Here is a 22,449-nt window from a genome sequence, read left to right on the forward strand (position 1 = left end):
GGTTGAATGCAGGTAGGATGGACAAACGGTGGTCGCGGTTAGCGACACCCACGCCGAAAGCAAACGCAAAGATGGCCGACGCGGAACGGATTTGGGGCGCAAGCGTAGCTGCATCAGACTCCGCCTATGCGCGGCCGTACCCCTCCGGGTTCCGGTCGTTCTCGGCTCACCCCGTGACGAACAACCCCTCATGCAACGAGCACGCGCCGCTCCGCGAGCATCCCGGTTAGCCACCACCCCCTGCCCCATCGCTTCCCTCTGCTCCGTCTGCTCCCGCCATCCCCCGTGGAAGAGTTCATCCGCGGAGCACTCTTCGCCGGCCAGTCAGCACCAAAAAGTGCAGAGCATCAGGACAACACATCCGCGTATCCGGTTCCACCGTGATTAATTAAAACAATCGGCGACGATTCCGAACACCTTTCACCCCTCGCGCGCACGTCCCGGCGGTTGTCCTCGCGGCGCTGATCCGGTCGTCGTGTCCGCCGCGTCAGTGGACTCCTTCGGAATCAGCTGCTCCTCAATAGGGAATTATTTATTCATACCTCGGGAGGAACGACGTGACGACCCGTCTCCCTCGCCTCTCTTCCCGCCCCGCTGTCCATTTCAACTGTCTAGTTTCTCTTGTGAAGTGTTCGCATGGATTCGTTGGAACCGATCGGAATGCTCGATCGGCGACGCTGCGACGGTTAGGGGATAAGGGTAAAACACTCGGAGAACACACTGTGCGAAATCGGGGGAAGCCGTTCCGTGTGCGCGATCACGTGCAACGATGCGAGATCCGCGATCCGTCCCGTCGATCGTAATAGAACCGGCAGACTGATCGGTCTCCTCCGCCCGAGGATGACTGGGATGAGTGTTCGCTCGTAAAAAGGGGAGAGTGTGGATGTACCATCCTGGTCGTGTACGCGCGACCGTTTACGGTGATTCGTACGTACGGTGTGCCGGCATCCTATTTGCCAGGGATTCGGTGGAAGTGAAGGTAAAAGTACTTTTTACCAGGGCTCGCGGACATTCAGGATTCTTGTCACACAGATGCGAACCACGGATACCGTGGTGAAGGAGAAGAAGCGCAGCTGTCGCTGCTAGTATCGTTCCTGTTCGAGGGTGCCGGTTTCGCGATAGTTTCGGTCTGAGCTTGGACAGCTTGGACGAGGCCGACTTCAAGATGATGTACTCACCGGACAAGATGATGGGGAGCAAGGGACTCCACGGGGCGCCGATCACCGCCCCGGGCTGTTTCCCTTCCGGAAGGTATTCGCCGCCGCCGTATCGCGCCGCGCCGGACCCCATGCCGCCGCCGCCGCGACGCTGCATGCCGAACCCCACTGTGAGTAGCCATCGCACCGTTTTACTTTTTATTTAACCAGTTAATTGCATTTCACCGGTATACACGTCATCTTAAAGCTTGAAATTATAGTATTCTTTCAACGATCGGTTCTTTATTTGTTTCAGACAAACATGTAATTCTCCTTTGTTTTGCTTTGGTTTTTCATTCGAATGTACCCTAGGTGCATTCGCCCCGCGTTTGACGAGTATACATTTCATTTTCTGATTTTACTGCGCGTAACACGAGAAATTTTGAGACTACATTCCACAGCTAACAGGTTTACGCTTTGGACTCCTTCCACGAGCGTGACGCGATGTCAATTTCATTCATAGGAGCTTTTATTTCGAGCCACACTCGACACTTTTAACTCCGTTCCATTTTTCCAGTCTTTCTTCGAGCGAATCGCGGTCTCATTTTCTTAGCACCGTTCTGATTGTTTGGTCTCTTTTGAAGTAGGTTCTAATGTTATACAGGATGTTTTTGGATTTGAAAATACCGCGAGGAGACTGATACTGGATTGCGTATTCCCAGTTTTTTCGTAATAAATATATTTACACCCGCATCAGAGTAAAAATGTATCATGTACACTGGTTTCGATATTGTTGGTATTTTTTAAAGTGCATTTCAAGTGGTACACTTTAAATGACATGGTGTTATTGAAAAGAAGACGTAAACAGAATTCGGAGAGGACAATGATTTCTTCTTTCGTAATTGATGGTGCACTAGTTTGAGGGAGCCGTTTTTGTTATATTCTGGGAAAGAAGGAATTATTTACTGTCTTTGCCCGCATTGTTTGAGATTAAATCTCAGGTTCAGAAGTAAACCTTTTATTTCGTTGTACTTTTGTTACAAAACGGTGTACACCAATTTAAAATCGTTAGTTTGAAAATATTATAATTAAGACGTAGATAAATTTTCTTCCTTAAATTTATAAAATTTAGTTAAAAAAATGTTATTGTAATTCTTATTTGAGCAGTGGACAAGTGTGAATGGGGATTTAGCATATAGACCTGAAAAGTGATCATTTTGTAGAAAATCTTTTTCGAGAAAATATAAAATGCGAATAATAGCTACTTTTGCGCAAATGTTCAATAAGGATTAGAGAGCGATGTGAAGTCTTGTTTGTTTAATTTTATAGGTTTTTTGTTACTACTTCTGGCGACGAAGAAAGGCCGCGAATAAGAACACGCACGAGCAGCAGCTGTTTTTGATCTTTCACAAAATTCAAATCATATATTGTAAACATTTTTTATTCTGGAAGAGAGTGATCGCTGTATGAGTTATAATGTAGCAAAAAAATTGAAAATTATGTTTGTGATTTTTTGAGCTTCTTTTGGTTTTCAAAATTTCAAGTTTTGTTGAAATTTCATAGCGATATATATTTTTAAGATTCCAAATGTAAAGGAAATGCGAGGAAACATATATATTGATTTTTTTTATTAAATAACGTCAAGTCTCTACTGAGTTAATCATTTTTTCCGTATTTCAGCCATCGGTTATTAATTTCAATTATATAGACGTGGATCAATTATATAGTCTTAATACAAAGAGGATTCATAGTGGAACTAAAAATATAAACAAAAGCTTTAGTTTGTAGAAATTATAGTTAAAAGTACTTCGTATGAAAAAATATCATAAAATCAAACTTTATACAATATAAAATTGTTTCCTCATCATTTTATTTCTGGAAGCATTTCTTGTATTAAAAAGTTATTTTCGAAATTCATTCTACCCTTATGAAGTACGATTTGTTTTCTATTTACTTTATTATAATTTAAATAATATAAACTTCCCATTTTATGAGAAAATACAAGTAATATGTCATAATTTATAACATTTTCAATAAGAACGGATCTATGCTTCAAGATATTTTTGTTATAATGGATGTTATCTATCTATCTTATACATAATACGTCCCCGATATTTTGTCATATGCAATTTAAATAAATATTTCATACATCTCCTGTTTTAATGAATTTAATTCTGTTATTTCCAATATTTTATAAACAAATTCAATTTTTGTGTATAACAAACAATGGAATAACAATTTAAAATGATAAAATCGAAGTGTCATTTAGTTAATTCATCTCGATGTTACACATCACATTAGTTTCATGTAAAGTTCTTTAAAACTGTACGTCAGTCTTGGAGATTACCATTAGGACTGCAAGAAACAATGCATTATACATGAACAGGTTATTGGATTGAAGAAGTACCCTAATACATTTGGAGCGTAAGGTAGCGATAAAAAAGACATTGAAAGTTCGTATCATCCATTTTCATTGGGACCAGTTTCCCTTGTCACATGTATCACACATTCCGTGTATCCGTCGTTTGTTTTACCGACGCTTACCATACCTTTCACTGATGCCAATCGTTTCAACTTCTTTAAAGTTTCTTTCAGAGTTGTTTGCGTATCTTCCTTTGAATTTAATATTCTCCTGAATTCTAAATCTAGAATTTATTACACTGCTTTCACATTTCATTTGTATACAATTGTCAGTACAGGAATGGTTAATTGTTGTGATATTTAGTATATAGCAATAGTTATTCTAAAAAGAATTGAGACTATAGTGTTAGTGTAGAAAGTATATTATAAATTTTCAATATAATTATTAATCAAACTTACAACATAATGTATCTACAGTTGACTGTTTAAAATGACGAATGCAACAATGGCTGACAAGGGAAGCGTTTGTAAGAGCGAAACAAATGATTTTCGAATTCATAAATTTTTAATGTTTAACATTCATGGAAGACAACTTTTGTCAGAGGTGGAACACAGATAGAACAAGTAATTAATTTGTCACAGTTCTCTAAGTATATTTTACATCGTTGACATATTATTGACCAGAATACAATGTATTTAATTAATTATTTGTACGATATGTATAATATATTCACGTATTAATTCTTTATACAGTACGTTTGTCTTATACAACATACTAACAATAAGAAAGATTTGCATTTTCATTTTCAAAACCATTGTTGAACGTGCATACGATAAAAATCCATTAATTACGCACTCATTTGAATACCTTACGTTTTCCCCGTTAACTGATAATCCACTCAATACATTCCCAAAAATGAAATGAATTTTTTTGCTATTGCGAAATAAGCTTTGTTTATTATTCTTCTTGTCATTTACGCAATCAATTCTTGTCGACTGTCATCTTCATATAATTTTCTTGTCTATCTGTTTTTGTAATAACTATATATTTTTTCAATCATTTCCTATCTATCGAGAATAACGATTTCGATCATTTTTTCGTAGTTGAAACGACATTACTACAATATCGTTTCCATATTTTTTAATTACTACCAGACTAACGGTCAGATTGATAGTATACTCTACATTTGAGAAACAACATTACTCTCCAAATTTCCTGATAATACCATCATGACAAAGCCTCGATACCATTAATACTCATTACAGATTTTTCGTAATGTATACCTTAATCGTTCACTTTCAAATTTCGAATTTCCAAGCTACAAATGAACGAACATCAAATTCTCTAGGAACAATAGAATAAATAGTACAATAAATGTCCGCGAACATAGTGTTCACTTCATTTAGAAATGTGACAGGACTTCTCAGCCAACCTAATATTATTATAATATTATTACATCATGGTATCAATATTATCGAAATTATTCTGCACTAAGTCCCGTCGCATTTCTAACTGAAGTTTAACGCTAGCCTCACAGACGTGAAGTGACAGCACTTCCTACCCAACCTAATATTGTTACGAAACTATTACATCATAGTAGCAACATTATTCTATTAATTTGCAGTAAGTCCCGTCGCACTTCTAACTGAAGTTCAACGCTAGCTGTGATAACTAGACCGTCCATTTCCCCGTATTTCTACCAAAAAAGTGCGCGTGAAAAATATACATAAAATAAAATTAAGTTTAACATTGCGCTTGTTTCAATATTAATTTATTCAAATCACTTAGAACGTCTTCCCAGACGTTCATAACTTATCGGAACACGTTATAAGTTCGTTACCGCGCTTAGTTCCGTCAGCCGCCATAGTATCGGCACGGCGAAAACTCCGGTATCCAAGAAAACGCATACCCTCGTGGGTTCGGTCATCCGTGTCGTCAGCGATATCCGTTTCACGACGTAAACGGGAAAGAACATCGAAGCGGGAGGCATCTAAGCAGAATCAATCGGAGCTCAGGTTCTCCGTAGGCAGAGTCCTATATCCGCCGGTCCTGACAGATCCCGCACTCTCCGCGACGTATCCATCCGCAGCCAGGAATCCCTCTGCAGACTGGTCCCGCGTCCCTCCGCGGGGCTCGAAACCATGGCACACGTCGAACCGACCTACCCCCCGCCCGCCCAACGGAACCCCTCAATCCCGCGATCTCTTTCCTCCACTATGTCGCGGACTCCACGGTCTTTAGTTTATTCATGTGACGTAATAGGATAAAAACCGTCGCTACGAGCTGAGTGCCTAGATGAGATTACAGCCGTACTGTTACGCCCGGTAACGTGAATCCGACGCAATTGCTTCCTCCTCCGATTTTTCGGCTGCCTCTGCCATCGTTCTAGCAACAGACCTCACTCTTTTTTCCCTACCCCTTGTTCCCTCGTTGCCATTCAGCTTCCGATGATGGGTTCAATGTAGCAACGCGTTTTTGGATTCTTCGAGTTGCACGGTATCGGGCGAAGTACCGGCGCAGCGGGTAACGTTACGCGAATTATCCGCGGATTGTTGTTGAATAGTTTATTGGATATTAATAAACAACGCTTGGGCAGTTGTTGACCGAACTTTCAATATTACGCGCAGTTACGATTCTGCGTCAGTAAGTTATATTCAGTACCGTAATGTGATTGCTTCTGTTCGAAGGAAATTATTAGGCTGCGTTTTAGAGGATGATTGTGTATCTGTGGTGAACCTGTTAATTGCTGTCTGGCGGATGAAGTGTTAAGATAGAAATGATTGCAGGTGCGGTGATATTTGAATAGGCGGAACGAAATAAGTATAGGGATATGTTTTCTAAGCATTTCGTTGACAGAGAAAGATATTAGTATAGTTGAATAGTAGTCTTTATAAATAATTGACAATAGAATGTTAATGGATTTGATGGTTGATTGTTTCGTGAAAAGTTTTATTTATTACAGGTCTAGGTGAATTTTGTTCTAAATAATAATTTGAAAATAGATATTTGAAATAGTAGTAATGCTGTGATAACTAGACTGTGTATTTTCTCATATTTCTACTAAATAAGTGCGTGTGAAATGGAATATACATAAAATAAAATTAAGTTTAATATTGCGCTTGTTTCAATGTTAATTTATTCAAATCACTTAGAACGGGGGTCACTTTTTATTTAACTCCAATATGTAGAAATGAATTAGGTGTATTTTATTTTTCGGAGAGATTTGAAATTTAATACAACTAGTGTAATTCAACTGATGTGAATTGCTTGATAATTGATTTATTTCCTAATCATTCGACACATTTAATAATTGATGAAGTTAATGGATGTGTAATATACATTTTTCTGAAATCCAAACGAAGTTTTCAAATTCTATGAAGAGTTTGGGGAAAGTGTTATTCATTGTTAATTCACTGTCATAGGTAATCGTTCGTGATTACACTTTCAGTCTGTAGTGTTAATTATCTATGATAATTAATACTGTTTCCCATTATGCATTCATCGTATGGTGGGGAATTATTTACATTTCGATGGCCATCGTTTCGCACGTTCTCGTGACAGATCTTCAGTGTCGTACTGACAACATTAATAATATAACATGACCTTTCGTAAGCTGCTTCTGTGCCAATTGAATTTTTGCTTTCTATTTTCTATTTCACAAAGCTGTATAATATTGTAATACATATAATTTTCTGATATATAACACTAAAATACGAATGTCACAACTACTACTTATACAACTACCCTTATAGTAAATATATATCACAATTACATCACTTCCAACATATTGTTAAAATTATAAAGAAAATTTAAAAAATTCACCTCTATATTTTTAACACAACAGTCACGATATGAACCACAATAAAGCGAATTCTATTAAAGTTTAATTAATGGTTTCCATGGATGGAACAATTTGACTTTTGTCCTCATAGGCTAACACAATATATAATCACAGTGTAGAATTTTCATGTTTACTTCCTTTTGTTACACACTGTATTCGTTCATACAATTTCCGCAAGGGGCGATGAAATATTCAAACGTGCATTTCATATGTTCAAACTTAATAAAATTCGCTGAAAAATCACTCTTCCGAACGGAATATCGGTATACGGTATCTTTATAGAATCATCCGCCATATTCGCTCATCTGTGGCGGGCCAAAACGTTATTTTATCGTGACATAGCATCGTTAACGCTGATGACAATAAATTTCCAAGCTTTTAGTTTCACCGCCATTAAATAGGATTTATAGTCCTCGTCAATATCTGAGTAACCGGGGAACCGTCGAACGGTAACATTTTGAACGGGCGTGGAAGGAAAAATCGTGCGTGATTATTGTGCCCGAACGTCCGAACGGAATATCGCGAGGAAGAAAAAAAGTGGCAACGATAAGTGTAACGACTCTGGAGGGACTCGGTGACAACGATTATCGATTGTTCCACTACAGTCACTGCATCGTCAGCTATTAACCATTAAAAGTGAACGTTCTTTTCCCGACGCGACGACGCAGTGTAGCAGACTCCGTGAAACGACGTCGCCGGAAATCCGGTTGTGTCTGTGTCTGGTTCGGTTGATGGCAAATTCCTGAGAACCTAACGTAAAATTGTTTAATACTTTGCTGACTGGTGAATTTGTTTATAGAAAACATCTACTAACTGTAATATACATACTTTCCTTACATATAATATGCTAAAATAGCTTAAATGATCTAAGCTAACGAATACAATCTAAAACGCTCTTATAAGCATCTATATTGCTTTCAGGTATAAATTAATGTGAGTGCGAATAAAAGAAACTCACGAACAACTCGGACCGATAAACACGAACATACTCGTGACCGGTAACGAGGCGTTAACTCTAGGTTTAGGGAACGCGTCAATTTGACGCATATTGAATTTCATAAACATTATTTAGTAAATCTATACGTCGATTTTTATTGGTGCAATAGTATTGTGTATTTTAATTATCTATCTTTAAGTGACTTCTAAAATCTAGATGGACGAGCATCAATTTTTCTAAGATCAATAGAATATTGCACGATAAATGTCCATAAACCAAGTGTTAAGTAGTGTACATTTGGAAAATGCATGTCATTTTAAAATATTCCTTGACAATAAATGTTTAATATGATAATGATGTTTGTCTTTATACGAAGCAGGAGTGACTTGAAAATATTTGAAGCGAAAGAATGGATAGTAATTAGACATGGCTAGAAACTATATAAATACGCATGAGTCGTTTATTTTGAAAGTAGCTTAAGTCTATTAAAAAAAGGAGAACGGTTCAAAAATGAAAGGATAATATAGAATTGGAATTGTTACAAACATTAATTTGATTTCGTTGAATAATTGACTCAAGCCAGTTTCAAAATAAACGAACCATACGTGATTAGCTGTATGCTAAAACTCTATCATGTAGAAAGTAAGAGAATGATCTGACGATATTTCATATTATAGTTAATAATTGACACACATTCATTTATATAAAAGTGGACTGTAAATTTGAAACGTTCCAAGAAATACTTTATTCTTAAATGTGTTAAATAAATGTATTGTAATCTGTTTTCACAGGTCGATTTGGTGTTTAAAGCTCGACAAGTTCGTTTTAAATGTTTCTTGTCTGGTGTTAATCATTTCTGAAGTATTTGACAATGTACGTTTTCTTTCCAACCTTTTAACCCCTTGTTCTATGATTTCTTTTGCAAATGTGTTCGATGAAACTACATTATCGTTGACCATTTATTACGAAAGGAAGGGAATTTGATACTTTATTTATGTTTATACTTGCTGTGGAGGTTAACGATAAATAATAGAAAAATAATATTTAATTTAGATTAACGCGTTGAATGCCATGGAGGTCACCGGTGACCCCCAACCAAATTGAATTATTATAATTCACTTAATGAAACGATGATTATCCGAAAAAGATTTCTGTATTACAAATAATGCTATCTAATACGAGGACATTCAGCTAGATGAACGCGCAATAATAACAATGCAATTTAATCAAATGATTTAATATTCTATTCTTTCCATTTCGAGTATTTTGTACTATGAAATCGTGTGGCATTCAACGTGTTAAAGGAAAAGTAAATAACATTTAGGTGTCTCGGATTCGGTCTAAAATTCTCATCACGACTTTGACATGACCTATGAGAAAAGAGGTTAAGGACTGTTTTCAGTACTGTCGAAAGAAAAATACATCTAATATTTGTCAGCGTTGTATGTGTATACATAGGTAAATAAAAATCAGCGATTGGCACACGGCAGCGATAGCACACCAGATGGTCTTTTCTTAGAAGAAACACTGAATTGTACATTCAGGATCATCTCCCACGTTTTTCGCGCTTTATTCAATGGAGAAGTGGAAAGTAAATTGATAAATAAATCGCGCAGGAAGTACTCTAAGGAAATAAGAATTAATCTGGAAAAATCGCAGTCCGTAGCATTCTAAAATTGGAAGGCACTCGACGTTGCAAATTATAAAATTACAAAAGATGTTCGTAGATTAAGTAATGAATAACGTGCAGCTATTACAAGTTGTTCGATAGTAAAAATAGTTTAACAAATTAAACAGATGTAAGAAATCAATTGAATTCTACAAAACGTTTTATTCGAATAGAGTTTATAAATTTCTTAATAGAAAATTAAATATGAACAAATAGAATAATCCACATGGGTATATTTTGCAAATTCCTGAAGAAACTCAGTCAATTGTAATTACTTAAGAATCATCACTGAATAAATAGTACCTGTGATACTTTCTCCGAAGAAAAATATTACGAAACTGTAAAATAATCATAACTCGATGAGATGTCGAATATGCAATCAGCGTTATGTAATGTAATTTTAAAATATTCATGAATAACAAGCTAAATTGCCCTATGGCAATAATCTTATGATTAGATCATTAGTCAAAGTTTCTCGATGAACATTTAAAATTTGATTCTACTCGTAGAGATAGGAGTGGACGTATGTGCATATTATAAACTTCAAACATTACCGTCGACTGTACATTGTAGAAACGGGATGAGGAAATTAAGCCGTGTAGAACTTGCTTCATTAGTAGCAGAAATTTAAACAGTACTCCTCCTCTGTTTGTAACGAGCCCTTTTCCAAAGAACTACTGTTCTACGGAGCCAATGCAGTTAGTGGCCTGATTTACAGAATTTTCAGGCGGTTCAATATTTGGAGAAGTCATACCTTTCTACCTTGGCTAACAGAAAATCCTTCCACTGTAATATGCCAGCTGACGTCAGTTTCTACTATTTCTACTGTTAGGCTCAAGACGAGTTTGTCTTTATGTATATGTACACTCCATGTCTCCCAGTTATCAAAATATTCCTCTGGGTAGAATATTCTTTAGACTTGTCATTTTGTCAAGAAGAATCCGTTTCTATTCGTTTCCACAATTCTCCCCTAAATTGTTTCGGACGAATATTAATCTAAGTGTAAGGTAGATATTAATCTAACGACAAGATAATATTGTCCAGAAAAATTTAATTTCAGTTGTATTTCAGATTTCGAACAGTGGTTCTTGTAGATTTTTACAAGCTGAGTTCAAACTTATGAATCAATTTTCTCCAGTATACTGTCCCATTTTTGAGAAATTTAATTATGAAAAAGAAATGTTCAGCTGAATAAATATTTTGTTTATCTTTAATTGTGGAAGCTATATAAATGTTTTCTTTTCATGGAACATGATTTCATAGACTTTATTAAATAAAAGGATACATATTTTCATTTTATAATATAAATTCAGCCCATCTTAGAATACAAATGTATTCAGTTTTCAAATGATTTTGAATGTAAATAGCATACTACATAATAACATTGTAAATATTACTTTTGTGTTTTCACAAAATGTCCTTTATTTAATATTACTCTGCCACGCAATATTAAATTTTATACATATTTCCGAAGAAGAAATCATTTGCGAGAAGTATCGAAGCGATTTTGAATTCAAACTGGACGAGAATATATCCGTCGGCAAAGTGTGCACTCTATTCTTCTGCCATGCGGCTATCACTGATTTACCTCGACTCGTCAGTGCTGCATTTAGCTACGCGTAATCGACGTGATCCAATAGACACTCTCATCCTTCCTTTAAAATTATAAAAAAACATTTCCCGACCATTCTTATTTTTGATCGGTTTCAACCTTCAGTGGATGAAAATGGTTTGTCAATATGAAACAGTCAGAAACAAATATGAAACAATAAATGTTTACTTTATTATATAATGTAATGTAATAAATAATTTTGCAATTAATAAACGAGAAAAAAATATTCCATTTGGACTTGGAAGAATAATATTTATATTTGTTAAATTCCAATTGAGATCTTCACCACGAGACAGGATGTTGCAAGGTAAAGGGTTAAATAAGTACAAACAAAGAAATACAATAAATCTTTGTATTAGTTGTTATAAGCAAGAATATTTACCATTAATCGGTAATTTTCAGACTTCCATACTTAACGGTTAAGTATAATATTTAAAAGAACATTTGATCAGAAACACATGCTTCGTTGAATAAACAAAGTTGTATACAATACAATATATCACGATAATCATAAGAAGTTGCAACCTTGCTTTCCTCGACAATGCTTGAATAAACAATTATTTATAGTATCCAATCGCATTCTATCACGTTATTTGACATCGCCGCGTGTCGCTGTCCGTTTTAGTCTGTCGAATTCCCCGTAGAATGGGGTTGGAAATACGTAAAAACCGAGTAGGATGAGGTTGCATGGGACGGAGAGGCATGTACACGGAAATTTGAAAAGTGGCATATGCGTCAAGTGGGTGGCACGGTGGTTTCGTTGGACGAAACTAAGGTGATAATTAACGTCAGAACTGTTTGACAGACTGGACTTGAACCAGTTTATTCGTATTGGGGTGGTGTACAGGCAAGAAGGGATGAACCGCGTATTCATGCTTTACCGTTCGCGCGGGGCTGCAAGCCGCAAGATTGCATAATCGATATCTCGCCTACACCTGTGCCACTCACAAACGCGCACCTGTGTACGGCGGGGGGGTGGGGGGAGAAAGGTGAACGCGTTTGAAAAAGGTCAGCCGCGGATGCTTATCATTTCACCTTTAACGGGGACTTCTGGTTTAGAGGGTCAGAAGAATCGATTTTTTAATAGTCCCTTTTTCGACCTCTGTAATAGTCAACGCATTGTAGACCGGTCGCGGGCTACTCGTGTTTTCATGCCCAAACGTTGTTGACCGGTCACGAGTTACCTGTTCGCACTTGCATTAGCTGTTTCAATGTTTGGAACGAAGGGCAATGTAGAATATTGCAAAAGCAAAATGTTCGAAGTTATATAGAAGATATGTCCAAAGTTTCATTTCAATTCATTATATGTATGTAAGGTGTATTGAAGTTTATTTAGATTGTCTCACTTTCGTGTTTAACCCTTTGCACTCCTAAGGTGCTTCTGAGTCACCACTCGATTGGTGTATCAAAATTGTAAAATTTCGTATTTAACATGAAGTCTTGAGTAATCTGTCGATACGTGAAATGGGGATATAAAATACCATTGTTCTCCTTGTTTTGTGAATAGATTCCTCGTTAAGTTAGTTGAAAAAGATGTCAACTATATCTCATAAAAATAAATTGAATACTTCTAGTGACAAATTTTTGGAGTACAAGGGGTTAATTACGGAATTACCGGTGACATGGGATAGCTTGATTTTATGTAGATCATTTCCTGCCTGTTCCTCTGTGTTTGATTTTTTTTCTGTCAGTTTGTATGACTTACTATCAATTTATGTAATGAAACATTTCAATCGCAATAGTTAGCTCGATAAAATTCATACATCTAGATTAAGGAAGGTACCAAACTCGTTAAATAAGTTAAATTGTATGCTAATTATAATGCTAACATTTATTGAATAACTTTGGAAATTTAATTACATAGCCTGTTCTCCAATTTATCTTATACGCAAAACTGATTTTTCTGTCGTTCAATAATACAATAATCTATTTAAACGTGCTGTATTTCGAGCAAGGGAATGAAGTCTATCCATTGATTTCGTTCTGCCCAGATCATAGAAAATTAGGTTTCGCAAATAGAATTTCAAATGTGACCTCGTTTAGCAAACTTTGAAATCTCCCATGTGTTTCGTTCCAGAACTGGAAGTTCATATAACTTAACATTTCCAACATTGCTGTCAATCTGTCTTTTACGTGATGTAATAACGTGTGAAATATTAAAGGAAACAAGATCTACAAAAATTCAATGTATAGTATTAAAGTAAAATGTAGAGCAATTTATACGTGCACAGATTACAATACACGCAGTTTGTAACTGGCGGAAGGAAAAAGAATGGGCAAGTATAATAGCGTAACATAAAACAATACTACGAGTTCAGAAGTACTTCATAAAATATAAATATTTGAAATTATTTATTCAAAATTTAATAGCGTTTCTATTAAATTCGAGGAATCTATTCACAAAATAAGGGGAACAATGGTATTTTATATCCCCATTTCACGTATCGACGGATTACTCAAGACTTAATGTTAAATATGAAATTTTATAATTTTGATACATCAATCGAGTGGTGACTGAGAGGCACCTTTGGAGTGCAAAGGGTTGAGCCGACTCTTGTGTGTAGCGCGGTGCCCTTCTTTATTGGAAGCCGATACAGAGCGTTCCAAAGTTGGGACGCACGTAAAAGAGCGAATTCCTGAAATCACTGCAGCACGCTTTTTTATCGAGGACCAGAAGGACACGTGCGGTGTCCTTCAAGAGCGTTTAACACGTTGAATGCCATGGAGGTCACCGATGACCCCCAACCAAATCAAATTAATTCCAACTCAATTAATCGATGATTATTTAAAAACATTTCTATATTATAAATAACGCTATCTAATACGGTGACATTCAGCCAGATCAACATGCAACAATAATAACGCAACTCAAACAAATGATTGAATGTTACATTTTTCCCATTTTGTGTGTTTTGCTTTATGAAATTATGCGACGTTTAACGTGTTAACCCTCTGTAGGCCCATGTAACTTTGAAGTCGCATATCAGTATATTGAAATCTTGTTGATTTATTCCACTTTGCACTCAAAGTGGTGAGTAATATTAAGTAATCAGTTAACTTAAACTTTTATACGCTCAGGCGTGAAAGTTTAACGTCATTGCAACTTGAAAGTTACAAAATATACTCGTTTGATGAAATTATTGAAACTATTGAATACATCGTTAACTCGTATTCATATGTGGATATTTATTAAATTTGCACTGCATAGATTTTGTTATAATTACGAACAAAAATTCGGCCCATAGAGGGTTAAAGAGGTAGGCGATCTTCGATTGCCACGCGTTCCGAAGTCGACCGTCAGTCGCGTTCGTCAAAGACCAACCCGGTCATTTTTGTAATAAACTAAATAATTATTCTGTTATCTTTACGTGTAGTTAACGCTACATCTGTCTACTACACATCAAACGGAATAAAGCGTAGAATACCTTAGAATCGATTCACACCTATGACTGTTCTATCTTAGGAATTCAAACTTGTTTTCTAGATATCCATCTTATAGCTTCTATTCGATTTATTTCTACTGATTGTTGAAAGAAGGAACTACGTCTATATTATAAACTAACTCCCGCCTGTGAACGTATGACATTTCCAGTTTGGAGTTTCCATTCGAACCCTCACAATACTTCGGTCTGCTGTGAAAGGTTGAAACAGAGTTCGAGGAAAGCTATGGAACAGAAATTGCTTCATGCTTAATTTATTTAAGTCGGATTTCTCAGTTACCGAGTAATTTATACAGTTATGGTTATTATTGATATACCCTAAGGTTATAAATACGGCACCTATTATATTCTAGGTGTGGAATTAGAAATCATGTAGACATAGAATGAAGATAGAAAAATATAAATTATGAGAAGGTTCTAGAAAATGTGACTAAATGAAAACGTGCACACAACTGCGTATGGATGACGATAAAGATCTATTATAGTACCACGAACAATTTAAGAAATGATAAATAAAGTAGATTGTAAGGTGATTGCAAGAAATACAGTAAATTGATGTTTAATGTAATCATGAAAAATAATTACGGATGAATACTGGCGTATTATGAAAATTACCATACAGATCAACTTCTTTATGATACTTATGTTCTCAGCAGGTAAAAATCAATGATTATTTATTTTAGAAGTGATAAGAATTTTAATAAATCACTATAATTATAATAAAATAATCGAGATTGTAATTTATTTAATCGCTACATCTTGTGCATACTTTCGTACGACGATTATCAATTTATAAAGCAATTACAAAAAGAAACTGGCAAAAAGATGAAAGATTTGTATTCATCAAATTCAAAGCACTGTAAAATTATTACTGTATGTTAGGCACGGTGTACAATTCTTTCACAACCTCAAACTTTATGACAATAATCGCAGTTAATATATCACAGTAATGATTACTACATTACTATATTAGTAACTTATTGTAAAACAAATATTGTATTACAGAGACAATTTTATGTTTGCCAATCATTTACATGGCACATGAATATTTCTTATAAACTTTCATTATTCTCTGTTTTCACGAGACATGCATTTGTTATAGCATTTATAAACAATCTTTTGCCTCTTTATTTCTCCTTTAGAAAAATTTCAAATTTTAGATGCAAAACATTTGATTGATCCTTTATGAAGATAAATTCATCAAATCTTCTAACTTTCCACTTTATGCAGTCTGTCACTTTAATAAACGAACGGATCATTTAATTAGTATGTCATCATTTAATTAAGGAACACCAACTAATCATAATTAAATGAAACTTCATTACATTCAAATAGTCAGTCAATCACATTTATGTAATTAGATAACTGACTACTACGTTTGATATCACTCAAAAATATACAGTCGCATTGCAATCTATAAATACAATTATCTTTGGAACAATTTGTCACTTAAAAAATCTCTCAGATGGAATGTTTTTTATTTTAAGATAACAATAATTTGGACACTTAGTTTGTTTCTAGTCGGACGTATCTAGAAGATGTAAAGATTACTGCTGCTTTTTAAGCTATTATTCAATTATATTATTCTTTTGCATCAATCGACGCAGAAAATTATTCTCCATAAACGGTGTCAACTTATTTACGACAAATATCCACCAAAACAGAAAAATTTGCATTTGAGACATATTCTAACTAACGAATAGTTCCGCAAAAATTTGAAATTTACATGCTAAAAAGAGATAATATTGTTCGATTGCTACTTTTTCTTCAATAAAGCTAACTGTACATATTTTTTTGAAAATGTGAACTCTCTAAGCTGAATATGATCATTTATACATAATGATAATTGTTCAATAGTGTGCAGGCGGGGGCAGCAAGAGAAAGTATGAATATTGAAGAATTATAAAATACTACATACAAAATTTTAATAATATATAATATATTTTATATTTATAAAATAAATATAATATATTTTAATAATATATTAATAATACATACAGTAACTTATTTATGTCATTGATTTATAGACGCTAAAAATTTTAAAAGAAAAAACATTCACTAAATAACGAATAATCCCAGAGATAACTGCATTAATAGTTTAAAATGGAACAACCTGCACGATCAAACTATAAAAGGATTTCCTATCCCTTTTGATCCTTGAATGTGTATTTTTTCTAAAAAATAAACATTTCTTAAATAAAAAAGAGGGCCAAGAACAGTTGCTTTTAAATGTCACGTACAAAGGTCCTTTCTGGTACAATTTTCCTTTATCTTCAAAAAGTTTTCTAGCTTTGCAGTAATTTAAAATGTTCGTAGTACCTATGTGCATCATTCGGGATGAAAGGGTTAATCCTAACTTAGAAAGAGAGGACCAGTCATAAAAATCAGTTTTTGAATGAAACCCTCACGGCTTTTCTGGCAATGGTCCCCCATTAAAAAAAAATGAGTGTCATGTTTGCATGTGGCTGTAAAAGACGACAAATAATATTACAATAATGAAATACAAGTTATTTAGAGATTACAATTCAAAGGAAAATAAAGAAAAACGGAGAAAAAGGAATTCACCTTGCAGTAGACTTCTACCCATCTTATTGTAATAACATACTGGAGGACCATTATCAAAAAAAGCCATGATAGCTTTTCAGTTTCAGATACGCGTTATGACATGCACAGGCTTTCATTGAAAAACAGATTTTTGTCTGGCGCTCTCCTCGTCAGACTGAAATTCGCCTATTCCTCGATACGGCCCTTTCAAAAGATCCACCGTAATAGAACAGCACGGTGAACGCGTATTAAGGGACAACGCGATATATGGGCGACGAAGAATCCGTACGTGCAGAATAATATAATATATTGCAGATGCGACTCGATAGCATTGCACTAGGGCGTCCCGGCGCGGAGGAGCATCGACGCGAGGTAAACGGGGTAGTAGCCGTGTCCCTTCGGTGATGAAAGTACGTGGATAGTGCATCGTGACACGAGACGCTCACCTACCGAGCCCCGGCCGCGTACGTGTGTCCCATAGCCATAGAACTGCCGCGGACGATCCCACACACGGGACACTGGGGACACATAACGCTCCCCACTTACATCCAATCACTCCTGATTTATATTTACTACTCGCTTGCCCCCTTATTTATCGTGCTTCACGGAGACGCGCGGAGAACAGGAACGTTAATTTGCGCAAATTGAAAATTATGGAGCGCGACCGAAGACAAGAGTCATCGGCGGAAAAGAAAACTTCGCGGAGAGTTATCGGCGGCGCTCTCTCCTTTCGATTTCCAGGGAGAATTAGCCGACCTGGCCCGCTTCCGCGATTTTTCCCTCGTTCCAGCGCGCGTGACGACGATCTTAATTGGCCGGTTTTACGGTAATCGGTTCGCGTCGCCGGCCTGACCTCCGCGTTAGTCCTCTCCCTTCGTCCCTTCTTTCGCCCGTGAGAGTGAAACTCGATTAAGAAATGAGGCCTGTAATTGGCAACCGATGGTTCGAGAATTTTAAACGTCTTACGGCTGAGGTAAGAATAATTGACATGGTTACGCCACAATCAATATCGGTATAATCAGTAATAACCGGCTGAGTTTTCAGATGTGAACACCTGTAGCGGCGTGACTTGGGAAGATTAATGTGGAAAGTAATTTTTTTGCAATGAAGGAAATACGGTTTGTGCGAATATGTATAATGCGATGTGATAAACAGGAGTTATTAGGGATGAGGGAGAAGATTTAAGGATGACCCATTAATTTTTCAAATTATGACGTTAATTACGAGGTACTTTCGTTGATGCCATTAATTCTTGAAAAATAAATAACATGGTTAAATGTTGGAAAATCATTTTTGTCTAGAAGAATATTATTTATTAGATGAAATGAATAATAGTGCAAAAGTTCGAATAAAAATTCGCAAAGATCGCATGGGAATATAAACTGATAAGTAAGTTAATCAGGAGGAAAGAAGCACAGGTGGACAAAGGGATGTATCAGATTAGGACAAGAAATAATTGGTGGGGTCTACAATAAAGTTGGGGCTTGAAATGGTACATGTTAATAGCAGGTGCAAAAGGAGAAGGGAGGTTTAGTCACGCACATATGTTCGAGCGATACTTACTAATGGGACTTTTATATCGACACACTGAGGGACACGCGTGTGTAGATTTTGTCACTTTTCTTTTTCATCAGTATTGATTATTTAGAGTGTATTGCGCAACACTTTGCATTTTTGTTTAAGTACAAACAATACCTAATGTTGTACATCAAGGAAGATGACAATTGTTCTTAAAGTAAAAAAAGTTTATTTAAGATAATTTATTTATTTAATATAATTGATTATATTAATGTAATATAATAAATATTTAACTTGCTAATAATTAATTACTTTTAATTATACTCCAGTTGAATTAATTTAAAGAAATTGGAGTTTATTCACAACAACCCAAGTAAGATCATTTTGGAGCTATTGTTATTTTATTTTTCAACGTCTACAATAATGGTAAAGATTAAAAAAATGTATGAATTTTTTTGGAACTAGTTTAATTATTTTTTAATTTATGTGATCTAAGACGTCTTGTTGAAGTATTTTAAACAAATCTACTTTCATATGTCTTAAGACTTAAAAAAAAAGAGCGAATACTCTTTACAATTGCTGTTACAAAACAAGTACTCGTACAATTTCCAACATTATTAGAAAACTAATCAGACTTCCCGTCGAATTGCGCTTGTACCTCTATAATTAATCCCTCGACCCATAACATTCCGCCAGACTTGTGACGAAATGTTTAAACTGAATTCAACAAATCTACGTATTATCCTTAAACATAAATTAAATTTCATTTTTCCATTGTCAATCGTTAACCTCCGGAATAAACGTACACATGGAGCAAGCATAAAAATGTTTGTCCTTTCTAATAAATCATCAACAATAAAATAGTTGCATCGACCATAACTGAGAAACAAATCATAAGGCAGGGGCTTAACTGTTGCCTGTCAAAGTTAGCAATTAATACGAAACCGATGAACCGCAAGAATGGTTAAATCTGCCGAAACCGTCGTTGTGCGTGTTGAAACACTTATTCATGGGCAGACCGACATTATTAATGCGTGTATATTACGAGGGTTTCCTGCGTTGGGGTAGAGTGTCCATTGTCGGTCTGGAACAGGTACACGGCAAGGGCTATCCGAAAGGGCGAACATTACTTCCGCTCGGTCCTCCGCGGTTTAACGCTCTTATTATTATTTTTATTAGGGAGCCGCGGTATATAATGCTATCAGCCCCTGAGAGGGTGGGCGCACAGGAAATAAACCTAAGTGTATAATTACAATAATACTTACTGAGATCCCTCCGTGGGTTCTCTCCCCTTGTTCAATCCCTCGTCTTCTGCTCCCTCACCAGACCTCACCGTGCCTCCGACTCCTGCTGGATTTCTACGATTCTCCGTTCCTCCAGGACTAATTGCAGGCTTCTTTCTTTTTCTGCTCCCTTTTTTCCTTGCTTTCATCGTATCTAACCTCTCCCTGTTCTTCACTCTTCGTAAGTCTCATTGATACGTCTTCCCTAAGTCTTTAAGATTTTTCATTGGACGGATAAGGAATTGAATTTTTGCAGTGCATACGGTACAAGATCCTGAAAATTAGGTAAATTTTGGGGATCCACTTTTTCGAAAGTATGCAAGCAATTCTGCTGAAGTGTTTGAGTCCATATAAATGTACTGTTGACACGAAGGGAAGAAGGATTAAGTCGAATCTGAACATTTAAGATGATTTGTGTCTTTTCGTGATTATTACTAAAACTGATTTTTTAGAGGTTGGTGTTGAACAAATTAATGTTTCTTATTGTTTTTAAATGAATATCTTTTCTGAATGGGACATATGTTTATAAGTGGTACTTAATAATGAGTCTGTTGTTCATATTCTTTCTGTATATAATCATCAGTATACAAATACCTTTTAAACCAATTGTAATAAACCAAACCTTTGCACTCGAGGGCTCAGCAGCAGAGCCATTTAAAATTTGTCATTGCAAACTGTCAAATTTTTGTATTAAATATATTATCACATTTATATCTATAATTGATAAAAAACTGTAAAATACATCTATGACTGTTCTTTCCAAGCGTGTATCATTTACTTATACGTTAATATGCTTTTTCTATTAAAACTGTTTCGAATCACTCGTAATGTCATTGTGGAAAAGCTTCAAATGCAAAGGGTTAAAATACTAAACCGTGAATATTTTCAAATTAACATATTTCGTCCAGATATGACGAAGTTAGCACAGAAAAGCCCAGAGAAATCTTCAGAAACCACTGAAACCACCTGAAAATCTCATAAATTCCGTTTACTTTCAATTTAATGAAACCAGTCACACACGAAGCGAGACGTTTAACACTAAATCTACCGAGCAGTTAACTCGAGTTCTTTAAATGTCTCTATAGAAACACCAAAAGCGCATCCGTCGAGACTTTAATTCATTTCACTTTGCGCGATACTGAATCAATTTCTTCGTCGCTTTGTCAGAGGAACATTCGTTATCTTTTTAATAATTCCAAAACGAGGACGTCAAGAAGTTTCGCCCGGTAGTTTCAGCGTTAATGTAAGCCTGTAGGAAATCAATGTCCCCATAAAGTCCGACAATCTAGTTATCGCGAACGAACCGAACGTGCAAGCACCGTCTTGACCCGCCGTGCATCAGGAAGTGAAACGATTGTATTCCGGCCACTCTAGAACTGTATAACTGGCAACGAATATAGCACTCGGTTGATTAAATCCCACGGTACTCTCGGACGGAAATATTTCTGCCCGGCGGTGTGTGTATCGCGGCGCTCATGAAGGTACGGGATCGGAGTGCCTGTGGACGATTATAAAACATAAGCAATTCCGTGGCGTATGTGTTATAGCGCAGAGCAGGGGTATACGTGACCGAACTCTTAAACGCGAAAATAGCCAAGTTCCGATGGAGTTCGGATGGGGAATGGACCGTGTTCGTGTCTACTCCGTTAGCTTGATCTCCCTCTCTCGCGAACCGAATGGCACCCTGTACACGTACGTGTCCCATCCCCCGACCACCCCCCCACTGCTCCGCAGGCCATGTACAACGAGATACATACAGGTCACACGTGTGCCGCTTTTCGGATAAGGATACTGCTTCCCGATATATTTTATGTCGTGCAAAGCATAACCGCAGTTGTGGGTGAAATACCGAGAAACCCGGAGCGTACAGGTGAAAGCATTAACCTGCGTCACCGGACACTTTCTTCGGAAACAATTCAATGATACGAAATAATTGTCCGTATGTTGTCGTGTATCAGATTGTTGTTAATGTTGTTACTAATTCACGATAGAAAATAATTAAGCAATAAATAAACGTTAAAACATGAGTAAAATAATGATTTAATTATTACGTTGTTTAATTGATTCATTAGTGAATAATTATTTTGCATATTGCATGTGAAATATT

General features: G+C 36.1%; 1 protein-coding gene across 3 annotated transcripts in view; it reads left to right on the top strand.

Annotated features, from left to right (window-relative positions):
• Positions 1-337: 337 nt before the first annotated feature.
• Positions 338-22,449, top strand: part of acj6 (abnormal chemosensory protein 6) — an 87,917-nt gene continuing 65,805 nt past the window's right edge. For 2 of the 3 annotated variants that reach the window (XM_076365637.1, XM_031981935.2), the window contains exon 1: positions 338-1,327. In XM_076365637.1, the coding sequence (XP_076221752.1) occupies positions 1,166-1,327 (162 nt within the window). In that variant the 5' untranslated portion in view covers positions 338-1,165. The remainder of the gene's footprint in view (positions 1,328-22,449) is intronic. The other variant, XM_076365638.1, reaches the window with a different exon arrangement.

This window comes from Nomia melanderi, chromosome 3 (genome assembly GCF_051020985.1).
Source record: "Nomia melanderi isolate GNS246 chromosome 3, iyNomMela1, whole genome shotgun sequence".
In the NCBI taxonomy this organism is placed as follows: Eukaryota; Metazoa; Arthropoda; class Insecta; order Hymenoptera; family Halictidae; genus Nomia; species Nomia melanderi.